This window comes from Mytilus californianus, unplaced genomic scaffold (assembly GCF_021869535.1).
Source record: "Mytilus californianus isolate M0D057914Y unplaced genomic scaffold, xbMytCali1.0.p SCAF_4, whole genome shotgun sequence".
NCBI classification, from domain to species: Eukaryota; Metazoa; Mollusca; class Bivalvia; order Mytilida; family Mytilidae; genus Mytilus; species Mytilus californianus.
The window spans coordinates 107108581-107127122 of record NW_026262690.1 but is presented as its reverse complement, the minus strand read 5'-3'; the positions used below and the strand labels follow the sequence as shown (position 1 = coordinate 107127122).

At 32.9% G+C, this 18542-nt stretch overlaps 1 protein-coding gene across 1 annotated transcript in view; it reads left to right on the top strand.

Moving 5' to 3' along the window:
• LOC127739031 (AT-rich interactive domain-containing protein 4B-like) overlaps positions 1 to 18542 on the top strand; it is a 43710-nt gene that overhangs the window by 14404 nt on the left and 10764 nt on the right. Inside the window, exons 12-21 of the mRNA XM_052250589.1 lie at positions 519 to 613; positions 1212 to 1347; positions 4734 to 5513; positions 6056 to 6246; positions 6960 to 7053; positions 8281 to 8348; positions 8865 to 9024; positions 9349 to 9517; positions 10172 to 10234; positions 11018 to 12553. Coding sequence (XP_052106549.1) covers positions 519 to 613; positions 1212 to 1347; positions 4734 to 5513; positions 6056 to 6246; positions 6960 to 7053; positions 8281 to 8348; positions 8865 to 9024; positions 9349 to 9517; positions 10172 to 10234; positions 11018 to 12553 — 3292 coding nt within the window. The remainder of the gene's footprint in view (positions 1 to 518; positions 614 to 1211; positions 1348 to 4733; positions 5514 to 6055; positions 6247 to 6959; positions 7054 to 8280; positions 8349 to 8864; positions 9025 to 9348; positions 9518 to 10171; positions 10235 to 11017; positions 12554 to 18542) is intronic.

Genomic DNA, 18542 nt, shown 5'->3' with positions numbered 1-18542 from the left:
TTGACAATTTGAATTGTAAAAAAGTACATGTTAACTTAACTGCATTAAGCATTTGTGGAGTTCGAGAATTTTACAAATAGGTTGTACATTTAACAAGTCAATATTAAATGATGAGTCTTACATGTAAAAAGGATGTTCCATCTTAACTGAGATTATATAATATTCAGAATTCCACAAAAATGTGCTCATGAAAATATATCTGAGTTTTTGTCCTCTTAAGAATATTGAAAACACATTCTGTGCAAAAGTATTAGTTCAGCATAACTAACATATTGGAATTCCCTGATATTGTAACAGATAACCTCAAAGAGCAGCTAGTCCTCTGACCTCAAGACAATTTGCTAGACCAATAAAATATATATTGGTAGACTTTTAAAATTTTTGTGAGACATTTGGATAAAAACCAACCAGAAACTGCTGAACGAAGATATAATCAACTCTAGGGCTATAGACTACAGCCACACTCGAGGCTCTGATTAAATCTATATGTATATAAACATTTCCACTTTTCATTGCAGGTAACCAATCAGATGAAATGGAGAATGGTTTATTCTAAGATGAATCTACCACCCATTAATACAGCTTCTCATCAGATCAAAAATGCTTATAAAAAGTAAGTTTTGTTAGACAAGCAGAAATCTACTGCAGAAATCTGCTGCAGAATACCTGCAATGGTCAATGCAATCAAGAATTTCACAAGTATTTGTTTAAAAACTTATACTTGTCTAAGGCTAACTTTTGGAAGGATTTCTTGTATCTATGGTAAAGAAGCCTGAATAAATGGGATTTTTTTTTAATTGTTGAACTTTTGTAAGAGATTTTAACTCTTTTATCAATTGCTGAAAATATTCTGCAAAAATTGAATAGAATCAACCACTTGTCAGTTAGTGGTTTTTAAGTTCTGCAATGATTGATTAACTTCATTGAGATGATTTGTATCTTTAAGGCCACCAGTAGGAAACTTTTTGTTTGATGTTGCCTACCCACACCTTGTAGGGTTGGGTAGGTAGGGATTTTTTTGTTTTTTGGCCAACAAAAGTTCCGTGTTTTAGACAAAAAAAAGATGTTAGAGCAGGAAAATGTCTTTTAAAAAAAAATGAAATGATTTCTGTCATAAAACTTTTAGAGTAGGCTGCTTTTTAGGTGGGTAGGTAGGCCACATCAAACAAGTCAAATTTTATTTTTGGCCTAATGTATCTGTGGTATTGTAGGTACCTTCATGCTTTTGAGGATTTCTATAGGAAGTTGGGAAGTTCTATGGGAACCATAAGTCGGCCTGGTAGGAGTAGACACAACTCTGGACGAGGGATGGTACAGTTCCGCGGTAAAGACAAACATGAAGATAAGGTAAGATCAACCCTTCATTATTATGATACGCTTCAAGTAATTTAGTTAAAAAATATTGGACATTTTTTTGAAAGAACATAGAAACTAATCAGTCAATTTTATTTTGGACAAATGTAATGTTACTGAGCAGGGTTTAAGCTAGGATTTTGAGGGCTTTAGTCACTTTTGCACGAGTTGAAAATCAACCTTATTTTGGGTAACAGCAAGGGACCAAGGACGTAAATTACTAGCTATACATCTTTGAAGGACTTAGGCATGCTAGGCAGTTGTTGCATGATCTAACTGATGTGGCACTTAAATATGAAGATTATGATATAGCATACGGAAATCTATGTCACAATTTCACTTCAGTTATTTTCAGGGGACATTCCTGATCAACAAAAGTTGGGTTCCATTTTTTTAAAACCAGGAATCACAGCAGAAATGAACTTGTAACGATTATTTCACTATACTTGAAAAAAACGTTTAAATCGATATTGGAATTCATTGCTATAAAGTTGGAACCAAGGATTTGTACAAATCCTTATTGGAAAGATTCTAATGACGGTAAAGATGTAAATTAATCAAGAAAAGATCACGTTATACTTTCGATTTTTAAATGAAATAAAAACGGGAAGTGACAAGTGGATAATAATTCAGAATGGATCAGGATTCATCTACAGATTGGTTCGTGTTTAACAAAAGGCAGGAAATTATTATTTTTTAAATTGAATTGCTTAGTAAGAAATATATTTGTTTGACTTACCAGAATAATTCAGTCTCTCCCTGTAATCGATCTCTCCTACTTGCGAGTAATTGTAGATCATCGGAATATAACAACTGAATTATTGGGGTTAATGTTTGACTGAAAATATTTTTGAACGTTGTGAATAAAGTTCTTTGTTATCATTTTAATCGAAATTGTCGAAAGTTTTTGATGAAAAGTTATATCAGATATGACGAAACTACGACAAACGAACAGCAAATTGTGATCGTTTGAGAAATATTGAAATTAAGATATGAACTGTCCAGGGGGAAACTATTTTGTTCAAATGACGAAACTACGATAAACAAACTGCAAATTGTGATGGTTTGAGAAATATTGAAATTAAGATATGAACTGTCCAGGGGGAAACTATTTTGTTCAAATGACGAAACTACGATAAACAAACTGCAAATTGTGATCGTTTGAGAAATATTGAAATTAAGATATGAACTGTCCAGGGGGAAACTATTTTGTTCAAATGACGAAACTACGATAAACAAACTGCAAATTGTGATCGTTTGAGAAATATTGAAATTAAGATATGAACTGTCCAGGGGGAAACTATTTTGTTCAAATGACGAAACTACGATAAACAAACTGCAAATTGTGGTCGTTTGAGCAATATTGAAATTGAAATGCAGACTGACTGATTTTACTGGTACAAATAATTGTGATGGTCAATTATGAGGTGACCCATCTGATGGCGATAAGTGGATTACCTGTTATCACATCTTCTATTTACCTGTTGTAACCCTTAATAAGCTGAGGGTCATAAACTTGTCAGAAACATGAAGACAGGTAGAATAATAGTATTTTCATGCGAAAATATTTTTACGATTTCCAAATTTAAGTGTTGAAATTGATTTGAAATACTTTGGTCATTTTGAAAACGGTTTCGTAAATGACAAAAATGACCAGCCTTAGCAAAATCATTGTTACTGAGTACTATGGTAAAACTAACATCTGTTTAAATAATCAAAAGAATACAATTTCAACTGTCTTATCAGTATGCTCACCTTGAGTGCTGAAAGTCTTAGATTCCATCCCTTGCCTTGTCAAACCAAAGACTTAAACATTTGTAATATAGCTTTTCTGCTGAGTTCTAAGAACATATAAACATAAAATGTTTACTTAATAAGCAGAATATTTTTTGGTAAATGAAATGTGAATTAAAAGGTTATATCATGGAAGTTATATTGAGAGGAATAACAAAGACTAATTAGCATGTATTTATGGCCTGCAGAGCTCTGTACTAAAATCATATGATTTTATCCAATTATAGTCTCAGCGGCAAGACCCCTTTGGTTACTATCTGTGATACCGCAGTTGTAAAATGGCATCTGGAATTTCTTATCAGTCATGTGATTTTATTGAGTACGGTAATTATAAAGCACCTGTGTGAAATCCTAGTTTATTAATTAACAAGGTGGCGCTGTATCATATAAAACTTCTACCTTCAAAAAGAAATCGAATGATGTAAAAAAAACTTGAAAAACGGACGAGAATTGTTTACACTACAGCAGTTAAACATGGAAAATTGTATTTATTTTTGCATATTTTTGCTTTTTAACTGATCTAAAAGTATTTTCCGATTGAAAGCGGATCCCGAGTAAAACAGGTAATACCGACGAAAGCGATCAGGTTTCACAGGATGTTTAACAAAATAATGAAGACAAATGAAGACATAGATTTTTTTACTGTTGAAATGTGGAAAGTTTATCGAGATTTAAAAAAGGATATTTACTTTCAAGTATTTTAAATTTATGTATATATGGAATAAATGTCATTGATTACATTATTGAAACTGGACAACTAAAATCGGGATAATAAGTTCGTAAATATCTATTTTTAAAAAGTGTTTTAATACAGTTGATATATAACACGCTACAGCTTAAATAAAAACAAACAGACAAAATGAGCTTGACCCTATCTGCCTAACCAAAAATTCATTTATACGAATTAGTTTAAAGAATAGAAACGTTTGTGAATATTTTAATTGACTGGTATACATGCATGACATGGATTATTCATATTTAATAAAAGGGGGTCCAAACATATTTTTTGTACAATCATATTCTTAAATTTTTAAGAAATGGCGTCTTAAATGTCTGTAAATATTAAAATTGAAAACGATCCACCCATGTTCTCCAGTTTTTAAGATCGAAATAAACAGAAATAGGAAAATTAGACTAAAATCAACATTGAACGAATTACTCTATTCGGCAGCGTACATCAGCGTAAAGGTAACGAGTGGATTATTAGGGTTACTTCACACGTATATACGACAACAACTTGTCTGTTCGTAATTTTCTGTGAACCCGAAAATGACTGAAAAGTGTTAGTGATTTGATCGATCACATGCCGAGAGTCAATTACCATGCCATATATTAAACCAATTAACGAGTTATCGAAAGATGGGCGGTAATGCAGATGAAACCTTTGAACTGGCGTTGTAGTTATTCCTTTCAATATTACTTCCATGGTTATATCAAAGAAGAAAGAAAACACTTTCTAAAATATTAATGAAACAAAGAATAAAAAACTCTGTTCTTTTCTTTTATTTATTGCACAATATTGCTGTACCGTATGCTTCAACACAAAGAAAGTTAATAATATATGAAAAATATTTGAATATCTTCAGGATTCTGAAAGTGTTTCTGAGGAGGTAAAAGATGAAAAACCCAAAGAAGAGGAGGTTTCACCAACAAAAGATCGACAAACTCCAAAAAGAGTAACACGACAAGATGTAAGTGAGGAATCTGGAAAGAAAGAAAGTCAAACAGATGCAAAGAAAGCTGTGAAAAAGGAAGAACCAGATGATAGTAAGAAGAAAACAAATAAAAAAGAGGAAAATGAAAGCAAAAAAGAAATTGAAACTAAGAAAAATCAAAAGAAAGAGGAAGTGGATGTGAAGAAAGGCAAGGAGGAGGAGGCAAAGAAGGGAAAGGACGATAATGAGGCAAAGAAAGATAAAGATGAAAAGACTATCAAAAAGGAAGATGAGAAAAAAGCTAAGAAAGAAGAAAATGGAAATAAAAAGGCAGCAAAAAATGAGGATTCTAAGAAGGAGAAGAAAGAAGAAAATATGAAAAAAGCAAAAGTTGTGTTGAAAAAAGAAAAAGATGATACAACAAAAGTAAAGAAAGAAAGTGAGACAGAAGTGACAGAGAAAAAGACTGCTAGTCAAACAGCTGATAAAAAGACAGCTCAACCTGCCGAAAAGAAAACTGCTTCTCAAGCTGCTGATAAAAAAGCTGCTCAACAAACCCCAGACAAGAAAGTTACAAATCAGACCAATGAAAAGAAGACTTCTCAGCAGACAGGCGATAAAAAGGTCTCACAGCCCCCGGGAGATAAAAAAGTTGCCACTACACCGAAAACTTCAGATGGCGATGATAAACCAAAGACATCTCCTAAAAAGGTAAATACTAATTGGTTGTCATTGCCTTATAGAATTCACTATTGTGAGGAAAATGCCATTGGTCAATTTGAGTCTTGAAATAATTTTAAAAGATATAATAATGTACTGTTCCATAGATTAAAGTCTGGTTATAACAATTAGTGATCCAAATTCAACCTTTGTTGTTGATTTCAATATTTCATAGGAGTCTCTTTGTAATCATTTTAGGGGAGTTTATACATTGATTATTTAGCATTTATCATAATGAGGGCTGGCTATAAACAAGGGATCAAATTTGCTTTAAAGAAATGAAAGGTACAGGACCATATAGATTTTCAAGTAAAAGGTCCTGCACAAAGCATCAGTGTTAAGACGAGGAGGTCCTTGATTTTTGTAATTAAAAAAAAATCACTCATAATTCTCAGGTTTCGATTTAAGCTTCACTAAAAGTGTTAAGATTCCAAACATTTCCATTTTACATGAAGCAACCAACAATCAATCAATATTGAAAAGTTCGATTTCTAAAATATGCATTCTATCATTTCGGGGTTGTTTTTTTTCAGATTGTCCGAAGGCGATCTATGAGAAAAGATGAAGTAAAAGAAGAAACCAGTGCAACAGCTTCAGCTAAACTAGTTATGCAGAAAGAGGTCAAGGTTAATCTTATTAAAAAAGATTTCAAACCGGCGGAAGTCATTAAAAGAATTAAAAAGCCAAAGGTTGAAGGTCAAACAGATGAGAAGGACAAGAAAAGGTGTGTTATAGTTTTAGTTTATATATGATATGGTAACTTGTTGATTGTGTCAAGCATGTATTTAAGTACACAAACTTATCACCCAGAACCATATTCTAATATAAAACAGGGGCTGCACGTGATTGGCGCCACAATTGAAATTGCAATGTCAGCTGTGTTTTGAACAACGCTGGAAATCAAAACGGACATTTGTTTTGTTGTTGCTCGCTAGGAAATTAAATAAAATCATTCTTAAAGTAAGTTTACATTTATCTGTTCATTTGCTTATCGTGAAACGATTAATTTTCTATAACGTTTTGGCTTCATCAAATCTAAATGGATGCCTTTTGAACGCGTATTATAGGTCAGCTTCGAAGTACAAAAGTTATAAATTGTCCTATTAGAATAGAAATAATTCTATCATGACATGCTCTATTCTCATTTTAACATGGGTAGGCACTAAAAAGTTATAATAGAAAATATCCTCTACAAGAGAGGCGAAGGATACCAAAGGGACATTCCAACTCATAAGTCAAAAATAAACTGACAATGCCATGGTTTAAAAAGAAAAAGACAAACAACAGTACACAAAACACAACATAGAAAACCAAACACAGAGACTATATGATACTATTGTGTTCACCATAGTTAAAAAAAAAATTTAGAAAGGAAATACAGTAATTCTGTTTCTTTTAAAATTTTGTTATCTTTAATAAATGTCTTATTTTTTTTAGTGTAAGTCAGAAAGATACACATAACTGTCCAATGGGTTCACGTCTAAAGGTCAGATATGGTGGAGGTCAGACACAAAAGATTTATGATGCCAAGGTAATGTGAAATTCAAGTAACTAATTATGCATTGCAACAGGGAATGGAGAGAGAGAAAAATATCCATCTATATTTTTTTGAAATGGTTAACATTCCTCATCTGTTTGATAAGAAACATTTACCATCTTTTCCGCAAGTTTTTTGTTTTCTATTTGGTATTAGATTAAAATTAAGATCCATTTTGTTACATCTGTGATCCGTTTATTTGGCAATCGCCATGGCAGTCAGCAGGGTTTAAGAACATCCGTTGTTCGACCTGCTAGTCAAATGCGTTTTGTTAAAATATACTTTTTCACTTTTTGGTCTTTTGGAAAATGTTGTTTGTGCTGTATTTAGACCCCTCTACCAAGAAATTTGTTTTGCATGCACACGTATAAAAATTGCGGTTTTTATCCAACGCTATCATAGGTTTGAACGTTGTTTTCAATTTAGACTTGTTCACTTTATATATATAAATATATATGATGGATGTTAATGGATTTGCCAAAAGTTCGAAAGAAAAAGATAAATGGAAAAAAGTCAGTAAAGTTGTATCACTTCATAAAAACATCCAGGTTGATTAATTGAATTTCGTTGTTCAATTTTTTGTTCTTTATTTTTTCTTAATTTTTATAGGAAAATATAATCAAGTTCAATAGTATAGAAAATTTTAATGAATTTAGGGGTAATGGAAAAATTAAATTTATTCTCTGCCCCTAAACACAAAAACTGTTCCTTTATAAGACAGTCACTGGTACAAAGGATTGGGGAGACTTTATTGAATTATAAACTGTATTATTATATTTTATTTTATTATACATTATAGACTCATATGCTCTCTTCTAGTCATTTATTGGGGCCTAGGTGGATGAGTGGTCTAAGTAGTTACTACTGTAATCACTAGCCAGTCAACACTGAGGTTGTGAGTTCGAACCCTGCTCGTGCAGGTGCACTCAACTCCAATCTTAATTGACTAGGATTGTCAGTTTTCCTATCAAAGGTCGGTGGTTTTCTCCGGGCACTCTGGCTTCCTTCACCAATAAAAACTGACCGCCACAAAATAGTCCAAAAGCAGTGCTTAAAAGTGGCGTTAAAACACCAAAAAATCAAATCTAGTCATTTATACATGTTTGTAATGCAATGTTTTGTTTACTTTGTCACAAATCATGAATTGAATTGAATTGAATTAGATTTTAACCCTAGATTTTGACAGAGTTGAACCAATACAATTTATATTTTTTCCGACAGGTTGTTGAAGCAAAAGATGATGGTTCTGGATTACAGTATTTAGTTCATTATGCAGGCTGGAATAATAGGTAAGTGTTGTGTATGGACTATTCCATTATTATGGAAATTGGAGGTTAGGAACAGACTTATTTTGAATACATCAAATGTACAGACAACCATATATGACCCCTGTTCAAAAATGAAACTTCCCTTCTTGCACTCCCTTATTCATTTTAATGGAATTGCCCATAAACGGAATTTAAAAAAAAACTTTCCTGTTATAATAACTTAACTAAATTTAAGAAAAAATAATCTGTGCAATTATATTCAACACAAATTTTGGAGTAGTTTTAAAGAATTCTGCATATTGAAAAAGATTTCCTTTGATTTACAAGTCAGCTGATTTGATATTTACGTAGGAGAAATTTTGTCATAAAAATGATTTTTGTGTTTGAAATAATTACATTTAGACTGTATATTATCATCATGGTCTCCCAAAAGGAAAGAAAACATGCAGGAATGTGCAGATATTGCTCACTTAAAAAATTGTTTAAAAATTAAAAATGCTTAAGTTTGGTAATATGACGATGGTAAAACTATTACAGATATGATGAGTGGATACAGCCAGAGAGAATTGTCAGTATTGTAGAGAAACCAGCATCAGATCTGGTAGTCAAGAAAATGGAGAAGAAGTTTAAAGATGTCAGTTCACCGAAAACACCAAAACTTTCTCCAGCTCAGCCAGTGCTTACACCTCAACAACAGGTTAGTTATTCTCTAAATACTTGGAAACCTGCTCCAGCTCAGCCAGTGCTTACACCTCAACAACAGGTTAGTTATTCTCTAAATACTCGGAAACCTGCTCCAGTTCAGCCAAAGTTTACACCTCAACAAGAAGTTGGTGTAGTTCTTAGAAAACTTTAAAACCTGCTCAAGCCCACTAGTGCTTACACTATGAGTTGTTGTGACTTTGAATATTCAGAAAAGAATAATATTTTTAAAAAACCTTGTTCTGTGTAATTTTAACAAGAATGAAAATCAGACAAATTCATATTTTCTTTTTACTTAATTTGAAATGTTATGTTTCAGGTGATGAAGAAAAGAGCCCGATCTGGACCAACAGAATCACCATCGTCAAGTCCTGCGAGGTCTGAGAAAGCTAGGTCCCCAGCATCAAGTGTTGTTGGTTCAGACAAGAAAAAGTCAAGGCCTACAAGGTCAAACAGTGTAGAGTTCAAATGCTTAGAAGGATTACAAGGTAACTTTTGAATGAAACCACATGGTATATGAATTCATAGATAAAGTAGATGCTATTCCAGGAATTATTTAACTGGATGCATAAGAACTATTCCATTTAAACATACATGGTATCCACCTAAAGAGGCTAATTTACAATTACTAATTTGATTTTGTTGACCTAAATAAAAGCTATAGTATGTTCTTGTCTATAGAAAATAAAATGATTAAACTCAGGTAATCCAGAAAGAGTAAGAGTTTAAATCTCGATCATACCAGAATATTTAGTAATAAAGTTACATATATATCCAAATGGCTTCAAACATACATACATAGCATGAATAGTTTTGAAGCACTGTAAATTCAGAAATAATTACGAGGTTTTTATTATTGCGAATAATGCGACTGGGTGAGTATAGCAATAATAAGAAGTCGCATTTGGATATCTGATACATATATCTGTATGCATATTTTCCAGAAATCGCAATAATTGATCTTGCATTTATGTCCATTTTTCAAAAAACAATTGGAGAATTCATCTTAAAGATTACATTAATTATTTACAAGATAAATCTTTATTAATACTTCTTGCATTTGAAGCTTATCTTTAATTTTAAAAATATGTTTTTAATATCATTATCACAATTTTTATGTTTATTTAATGTGTATTTTTCAGTAAAACACAAGAGGACAAGAAGAAATTCTGGTGTTACAGAATCTTCAGATATTATCTCCCATGGTATGCTTTATAAACAGTCATCACACTTAACCACAAGCCCACCAGCCCAAGTGTGATTGGGCTTGTATAAGTGTGGTTGGGCTTGTAAAAATTATCTATACAGGCTAATAGAATCTAACTAAAATTTTCATAAAATTTCAGCTTCAGGCCTGAAGTTGCAAATTTTATTGTGAAGACTGTATAAACTTTATTTATTTACACCATACCTAATGGTTTGGTCATGATATTTTCTTACAAGTGTTGATTTTTATGCTCCCATAAGGACATAAGTAAATCAATCAATATTGATTTGTGATGTAATGTGTGTTTGGAGTTGAAAATTTTTACAAGGAATTATTATGTTTCTTGTAATGGCATACAAACTTAAAATTCATGTATAGCTTAGGCAGGAGCCAGAGAAGGCTATTTTCAGTGGTAAATGGCTCCTATTTGGTTTGTGAAATAATCCCGGAATTTGATAGCTATATGTGAAATATGATCTGCTCATGAGTGACCTAAAACAATTGTCATTAGTCACTATAAGCCATACAAAATTATTTTTTATAGTACAATAAAAAAAATGTATCGTGTAGTAAAAAAAAAAATGAAAACTTATGAAAAATTTGAATAGAAAATACTCAGCAAAAAAAAGTTATATTTGTATCAGTCAAAGTTTAGTGCAGCAGCTGATAAGATATAGACACACACAAAAAAAACAAAAAACATTGGTAATATTTACCAAAATTATATAATTTCTACAAGGAATGAATTTTTTTCAGGACTAATTGATTGTTTTCATTGTAGCCTCCTTTACAGATGATACAGACAATTCAGATGAAGAAACTGACAAGGCAGAGGAAATGGAGTCCTCAGACTGTCAATCAATTACTGAGCCGTCTAAACCTGTTATATCAGATAGTGAATCAAAGACAAAAGAAGAAACAAAATTGGACGAAAATGAGGAAAAAGGTTCAGTAGACATTGTGGAAGTTAAGGTTATGTATGGTGGTGACTCCCCCGTTAATGTGGAAACAGAAGATTGTGACATTAATAAGAATGAAGACAGTGATGAAATAGATGTGCCCAAAATAGAATCAGAGATTGCAGTGCAGTCCGAGGATCAAAAGCCATCAGAAATGATAAGCAAAGATATAACTGAAAGTGTGGATACTACAGAACAGGAGGTCACCGAGAACAAAATGCCTGAGATTCCTGAAGTTAAAAATGTTCCTTTAGTTGAAGTTGTTACAGAAATTTTGGAACGTAAGCCTGATTGTAAAGAAGAAGAGGTTGTTAAGAAGGATGAGGAGCAGGAGGAGCAGAGTGTTGACATTAAATGTAACGAAGACTCGTCAAGTCTTGATAGATACGAATTCAAAGATGAAGAGGAGGAAATCAGTTTACCAGAATGGAAGGCTGAAAGACACGTTGAGGAGGATTGGAAACCAAGAGAACGTGGAAGACCAAGGAAAGCTCAGTGTAAAGATAAAATTGAGCCGAAGAAGGAACAGCCTACAAGAGAGAAAAAAGAAGTGAAAAAGACTAAAATGACAATGGCTGAGAGGAAATATATGGGACAGAATCCTCCATCAATGGCAGACTTGGAACCTCCGGTGAAGAAAATGAAGGAAGAAGAAATTGTGGAAAAAACCGAGGTCAAAGATACAAATGATGAAGATACGGAGGAAGATAATGAGATGGAGAAGAAAAAAGTGAAAAAGAAAACGAAGAAGAAAGAAACTTTCGATAGTGATGGTAGTGATATAGATCATAAAAAAGTAAAAACCTCTAACAAACCGGTGACAAAATCCAAAAAGAGGTTGAAGGATGCTGATGACCTTGATAGAAGGTCGCTCATGTCCGATGATGATTCTAGTGTTGCAAGTGAGAAGTGTGACACAGACAATCCTTCTGTTTCGTCAGAAGTTTATTCAAATACTGTGATAAATATTAATGAATCCAAAACTAGTGCTGAAACTATAGAAATCTCTGAGCAAACAGACACTGCTACTACAGGTGCGTTTGAAAATACTCCCCCCACATCCCCAGAGCAAGAAACAAACACATGTGTCATTCAATCTCAAGATCATTCCCATGATTCTCATAAAAACATTGTTGCCATGTCAACGGAACAACATCAGTATGAATCTCAGGCAGGCAACACTAGTCCATCTTCGTCAAACGAAGGCAGTGTTGGTAGTGGCAATGTAGCTGGATCAGACAGCAGCGATGCCGTCAATATAGGCAAGAGGAAGAAAGAATCTGAGGAGGTTACTCCAGCCAAAAAGAGGAGGCGAGGAAAATCAAAGTCTAATGGAGAAAAGAAATCAAAACCTAATGGTAAGTAAAGGATAATCATTCAAAGAAAGACAACCAACACCTTAATGAAAAGATAAAAGACTACATAGAAACTAAGGGTTATTGAGAAACAAGCTCTATTGAGAAACAAGCTCAAGAGGTTTAGCAGTTACTTTTCCAAAGTTGACACTAGTACATTTCCATTGCTTGTATGGTTTGCCTTTGTAAGCTTCTGTTGTCAGTCATAAACATTTTCAACTTTATCAGTGGTCAAATATTTTACACACTCTATAAGATGGTTTGGTTTTTATACGACCGCAAAAAAATTTTTGTGGTCGTATATTGGTATGACGTTGGCGTCGTCGTCGTCGTCGTCGTCGTCCGGCGTCGTCGTCCGAATACACATTAGTTTTCGCACTCTAACTTTAGTTTAAGTGAATGGATCTCATTGAAATTTTACCATAAGGTTCAATACCACAAAAGGAAGGTGGGGATTGATTTTGGGGGTTATGGTACTAACAGTTAAGGAATTAGGGGCCAAAAGGGGCCAAAAATAAGCATTTTTGTAACTTCCAGACATAACTTGTGTGTAAGTGTATGGATCTCTCTGACATTGTACCACAAGGTTCCATATCACAAAGGGAATGCTGGGATTGATTTTGGGGGTAATTGTCTCCAAATTTTAGGAATTAGGGGCCAAAAAGGGGCAAAAAACAAGCATTTTTCTAGTTTCATGACAATAACTTGTTTGTAAGTGTATGGATCTTTATGAAATTGTACTACAAGGTTCCATATCACAAAGGGAATACTGGGATTGATTTTGGGGGTAATTTCCTCCAAATATTAGGAATTAGGGGCCAAAAAGGGGCAAAAAACAAGCATTTTTCTAGTTTCATGACAATAACTTGTTTGTAAGTGTATGGATCTTTATGAAATTGTACTACAAGGTTCCATATCACAAAGGGAAGGCTGGGATTGATTTTGGGAATTTCCCTCAAAATTTTAGTAATTAGGGGCCATAAAAGGGCAAAAAAAACATGCATTTTTCTAGTTTCAGGACAATAACTTGTGTGTAAGTGTATGGATCTTTATGAAATTGTACTGCAAGGTTCCATATCACAAAGGGAAAGCTGGAATTGAGTTTGGGGGTAATTGCCCTAAACGTTTAGGAATTTGGGGCCAAAAAGGGGCCAAAAAACAAGCATTTTTCTAGTTTCCAGACAATAACTTGTGTTCAAGTGTATGAATCTCTCTGAAATTGTACTGCAAGGTACCATACCACAATGGGAAAGCTGGGATTGAGTTTGGGGGCGATGAATCATAAGGGGGTTCAAAAAATTGGGGGGGGGGGGATTTTTTTTTTTCTTTTTTTTCTTTAACATTTTCCATTTTAAATTGGTTATTTCTGATTTATATATAAAAGCAAATAATAATGATATGGTTTGAATAGGCATACATGTGGACCTCCCGACGGGAGTACAATAATCCCGTTTTCAGGGGTCTCCTCCCCCCCTCCCGTTGAAAAAATCCCGTGTATGAAATTTTTCATGAATGAAAAATTTCTGCCCAACATAACATCTCAGGCATCTGGTGTAACTGACATTACCTGAAGTTATATTTTACCTGTAAATCAATTAACATGCATAATTATATGGCTTCACTTGTCAGCTTGGGTGTCAAACATACTGGTAAGCAACGATTTTTACCTCAGGCTAACTGCCGTTGTGTAACAAAAACTGTGTATTTATTGGGTTACTTCCCTTGATTTATCCTGTTTTAAGTTACTTTCCTTTTAATAATGAAAATTTTTAAAAGAATATAAATAAAATATAAATTGAACAAATAATCATAAAAGGATGGTTATTAAATGATTTTAAATGTCTTAGGACAAATAAAAAAATAATAATTTGAAAATTATTTGAGGATTCTATACTTCCTTTTAAGGCTTAAATTGAAATTTATATAATAACTATGACCCTAACTTTACAGATAGAATGAATTTCTGAGTTTGCAAATAAAAACTATTTGCAAGAGAAAAAATAAAAAAAATAAAAACTGTTTGCAGACAGCTAAACAAATGTTCTGGTTGCAATGATTGTTTTATAGAATATGAAGTAAAAAATTTAAAGAACATACTGGAAAAAAACAATGTTAGATTGAACATGTAGAATATAAAGATGGAGAAACTTTATAAGTACAAGGGTACTATAAACATAATAAATTGGTTGGAAAGTTGAAGAAAACACACTTTAAAAGACCATTTTTACAGCACACGGTTACATTTACAACAAAATTAATGTCGATTAAAAACCTCCTGATCTGAGTCCTAATCTCCTGACCAAAATTTCCCAATCTCCTGATCTGAGTTTCACAGTCCATCACATGTATGAATAGGTAAATTGAAAATTTTTAAGTTCTTAGACCACTTTCATTCTGTGTCAGAAACCTATGCTGTGTCAAATATTTAATTACAATCCAAATTCAGTGCTGTATCAAGCTTGACTGTTGTGTCCATACTTGCCCCAACTGTTCAGGGTTCGACCTCTGCGGTCGTATCAAGCTGCGCCCCAGCGGAGCATTTTATTTGATACTGAATGCATGCATGAAAATTTTTCAGGAATTTGCTTGTTAACTGGATTTTGACATTTTTATACGACCACAAAAAAATTTTGAGGTCGTATATTGGTATGACGTTGGCGTCGTCGTCCGAATACACAATGGTTTTCGCACTCTAACTTTAGTTTAAGTGAATGGATCTCTATGAAATTTTACCATAAGGTTCAATACCACAATAGGAAGGTGGGGATTGATTTTAGGGGTTATGGTACCAACAGTTAAGGAATTAGGGGCCAAAAAGGGGCCGAAAATAAGCATTTTTGTAACTTCCAGACATAACTTGTGTGTTAGCATATGGATCTCTTTGACATTGTACCACAAGATTCCATATCACAAAGGGTCAATGCTGGGATTGATTTTGGGGTTAATTGCCTCAAAATTTTAGGAATAAGGGGCCAAAAGGGGGCAAAAAACAAGCATTTTTCTAGTTTCATGACAATAACTTGTGTGTAAGTGTATGGATCTTTCTGAAATTTTACTACAAGGTTCCATTTCACAAAGGGAAAGCTGGAATTGAGTGTTGTGGTAATTGCCCAAAACGTTTAGTAATAAGGGGCCTAAAAAGGGGTTTAAAATAAGCATTTTTTAGTTTCTAGACAATAACTTGTGTTCAAGTGTATGGATCTCTCTAAAATTGTATTACAAGGTACCATACCACAAAGGCAAGGCTGTTATTGAGCTTGGTTTGGGGGGAAAGGGGGGTGGGGGTGATGAATCATAAGGGGGGCGGGGGTCAAAAAAGGGGTAATTTTTTTTTTTCCTTTTTTTGTTTGTTTAAAATTTACATTTTAAGTTAGTTATTTTTTATCACGAAGAGAAAGTAGGAATTGAGTTTTGGGGTTAATTGCTCAAACATTTATGAATAAGGGGCCAAATATTGGTCGAAAATAAGGATTTTTTTAGTTTGCAACAAAAACTTGTGTTCAAGTGTATGGATCTCTGTGAAATTGTATTGCAATGTACCATACCACAAATTGAAGGTTGTGATTGAGGTGGGGGATGATGAATCAAAAGGGGGTTGAAAAAATGTGTGGGGGGTAGGATTTTTTTTTTTCCTTTTTTTTTCTTTAAAATTTTCCATTTAAAGATGGTTGTTTCAGATTTATATATGAAAGAAAATAATAATGATACGGTTATATATCATGAGGAACTGAAATTTAAAATTATGTATATTGGAAATTTACGTTACATTGGAAAGTAATAATTGGCTTGGGGGGGGGGGGGGGGTTATGGCTCTAATGTTTAAGGAATAAGGGGAAAAAAGGTTAAAAAACAAGGGTTTCCATTTTAATAGACAAATAATTGAGTAAAGAACATTATTTAAAAGCAGTGTAAGGTTGGTAATTCAAACTCATTTAAATATCTCATCTACACTGCTTTTAAATTATGTAAATTGGAAATTTGCCAATAACTTTATTGTTAATAAATGCATTGGAAATTTGCCAACAATTTTAGTGTAATAAACTTCATTGGAAATTTGCCAATATAAAATTTTGCTGGTGAAGGTTTTTTGTTTACCTTTAGCCTTGACTATGAAGTCATTTTCTATTTTTATAGCCTTATGATGTAGTTGAATTATTTAATACTTTTATGATGTGTTTAAATGGGGTTTTATCATGTTTATGGTTGCAAATTTATTGTTTTAGTATAATAAACTCCATTTAAAATTTGCCAATAAAAAAAATTTTTGTTTATTTTTAGCTATGATTATGATGTCATTTTCTATTTTACCTTTATGGTTGCAAAGAAATTTTTATTTTTAGATATTACTGTTAAATGATGCTGATTAAGGTTTTTGCTATGTTTAGCCATGACTATGATGTCATTTTCTATTTTAATATCTGTTATGATGTATTTAAATGGGCTTTTATGGTTACAAAGGAATTTTATTTTTAGATATTACTATAAAATGTTGCTGATGCTGATTAAGGATTTTGTTTATTTTTAGCCATGACTATGATGTCATTTTCTATTTTAATACCTTTATGATGTAATTTCCATTTTTAGATATTACTGTTAAATGATGCTGATTAAGGGTTTTTTGCTATGTTTAGCCATGACTATGATGTCATTTTCTATTTTAATATCTTTATGATGTATTTAAATGGGCTTTTATGGTTACAAAGGAATTTTATTTTTAGATATTACTTTAAATGTTGCTGATTAAGGATTTTTGTTTATATTTTAGCCATGACTATGATGTCACTTTCTATTTTAATACCTTTATGATGTATTTAAATGGGCTCCCATGTATTTAGATTTTTGATTATTTATACATGTTACCAAATTGGTCCACATTGAACAAAAACGGTCCAAATTTCAACTTTATTACATTACATCAAACATTGAATTCTACATATTCTTTGATATATTGAAATTAACAAACAATTTAGTTTATGGATATTCCACCATAATAGGTAAATTAAATTTTTTCCAGTTCTTACACCACATTCATCCTGTGTCAGAAACCTATGCTGTGTCAAATATTTAATGACAATCCAAAGTCATAGCTGTATCAAGCTTGAATTTTGTGTCCATACTTGCCCCAACTGTTCAGGGTTCGACCTCTGTGGTCGTATCAAGCTGCGCCCCAGCGAAGCATTTTATTGTAACTTCCAGACATAACTTGTGTGTTAGCATATGGATCTCTTTGACATTGTACCACAAGATTCCATATCACAAAGGGTCAATGCTGGGATTGATTTTGGGGTTAATTGCCTCAAAATTTTAGGAATAAGGGGCCAAAAGGGGGCAAAAAACAAGCATTTTTCTAGTTTCATGACAATAACTTGTGTGTAAGTGTATGGATCTTTCTGAAATTTTACTACAAGGTTCCATTTCACAAAGGGAAAGCTGGAATTGAGTGTTGTGGTAATTGCCCAAAACGTTTAGTAATAAGGGGCCTAAAAAGGGGTTTAAAATAAGCATTTTTTAGTTTCTAGACAATAACTTGTGTTCAAGTGTATGGATCTCTCTAAAATTGTATTACAAGGTACCATACCACAAAGGCAAGGCTGTAATTGAGCTTGGTTTGGGGGGAAAGGGGGGTGGGGGTGATGAATCATAAGGGGGCGGGGGTCAAAAAAGGGGTAATTTTTTTTTTCCTTTTTTTTTTGTTTAAAATTTACATTTTAAGTTAGTTATTTTTTATCACGAAGAGAAAGTAGGAATTGAGTTTTGGGGTTAATTGCTCAAACATTTATGAATAAGGGGCCAAATATTGGTCGAAAATAAGGATTTTTTTAGTTTGCAACAAAAACTTGTGTTCAAGTGTATGGATCTCTGTGAAATTATATTGCAATGTACCATACCACAAATTGAAGGTTGTGATTGAGGTGGGGGATGATGAATCAAAAGGGGGTTGAAAAAATGTGTGGGGGGTAGGATTTTTTTTTTTCCTTTTTTTTTCTTTAAA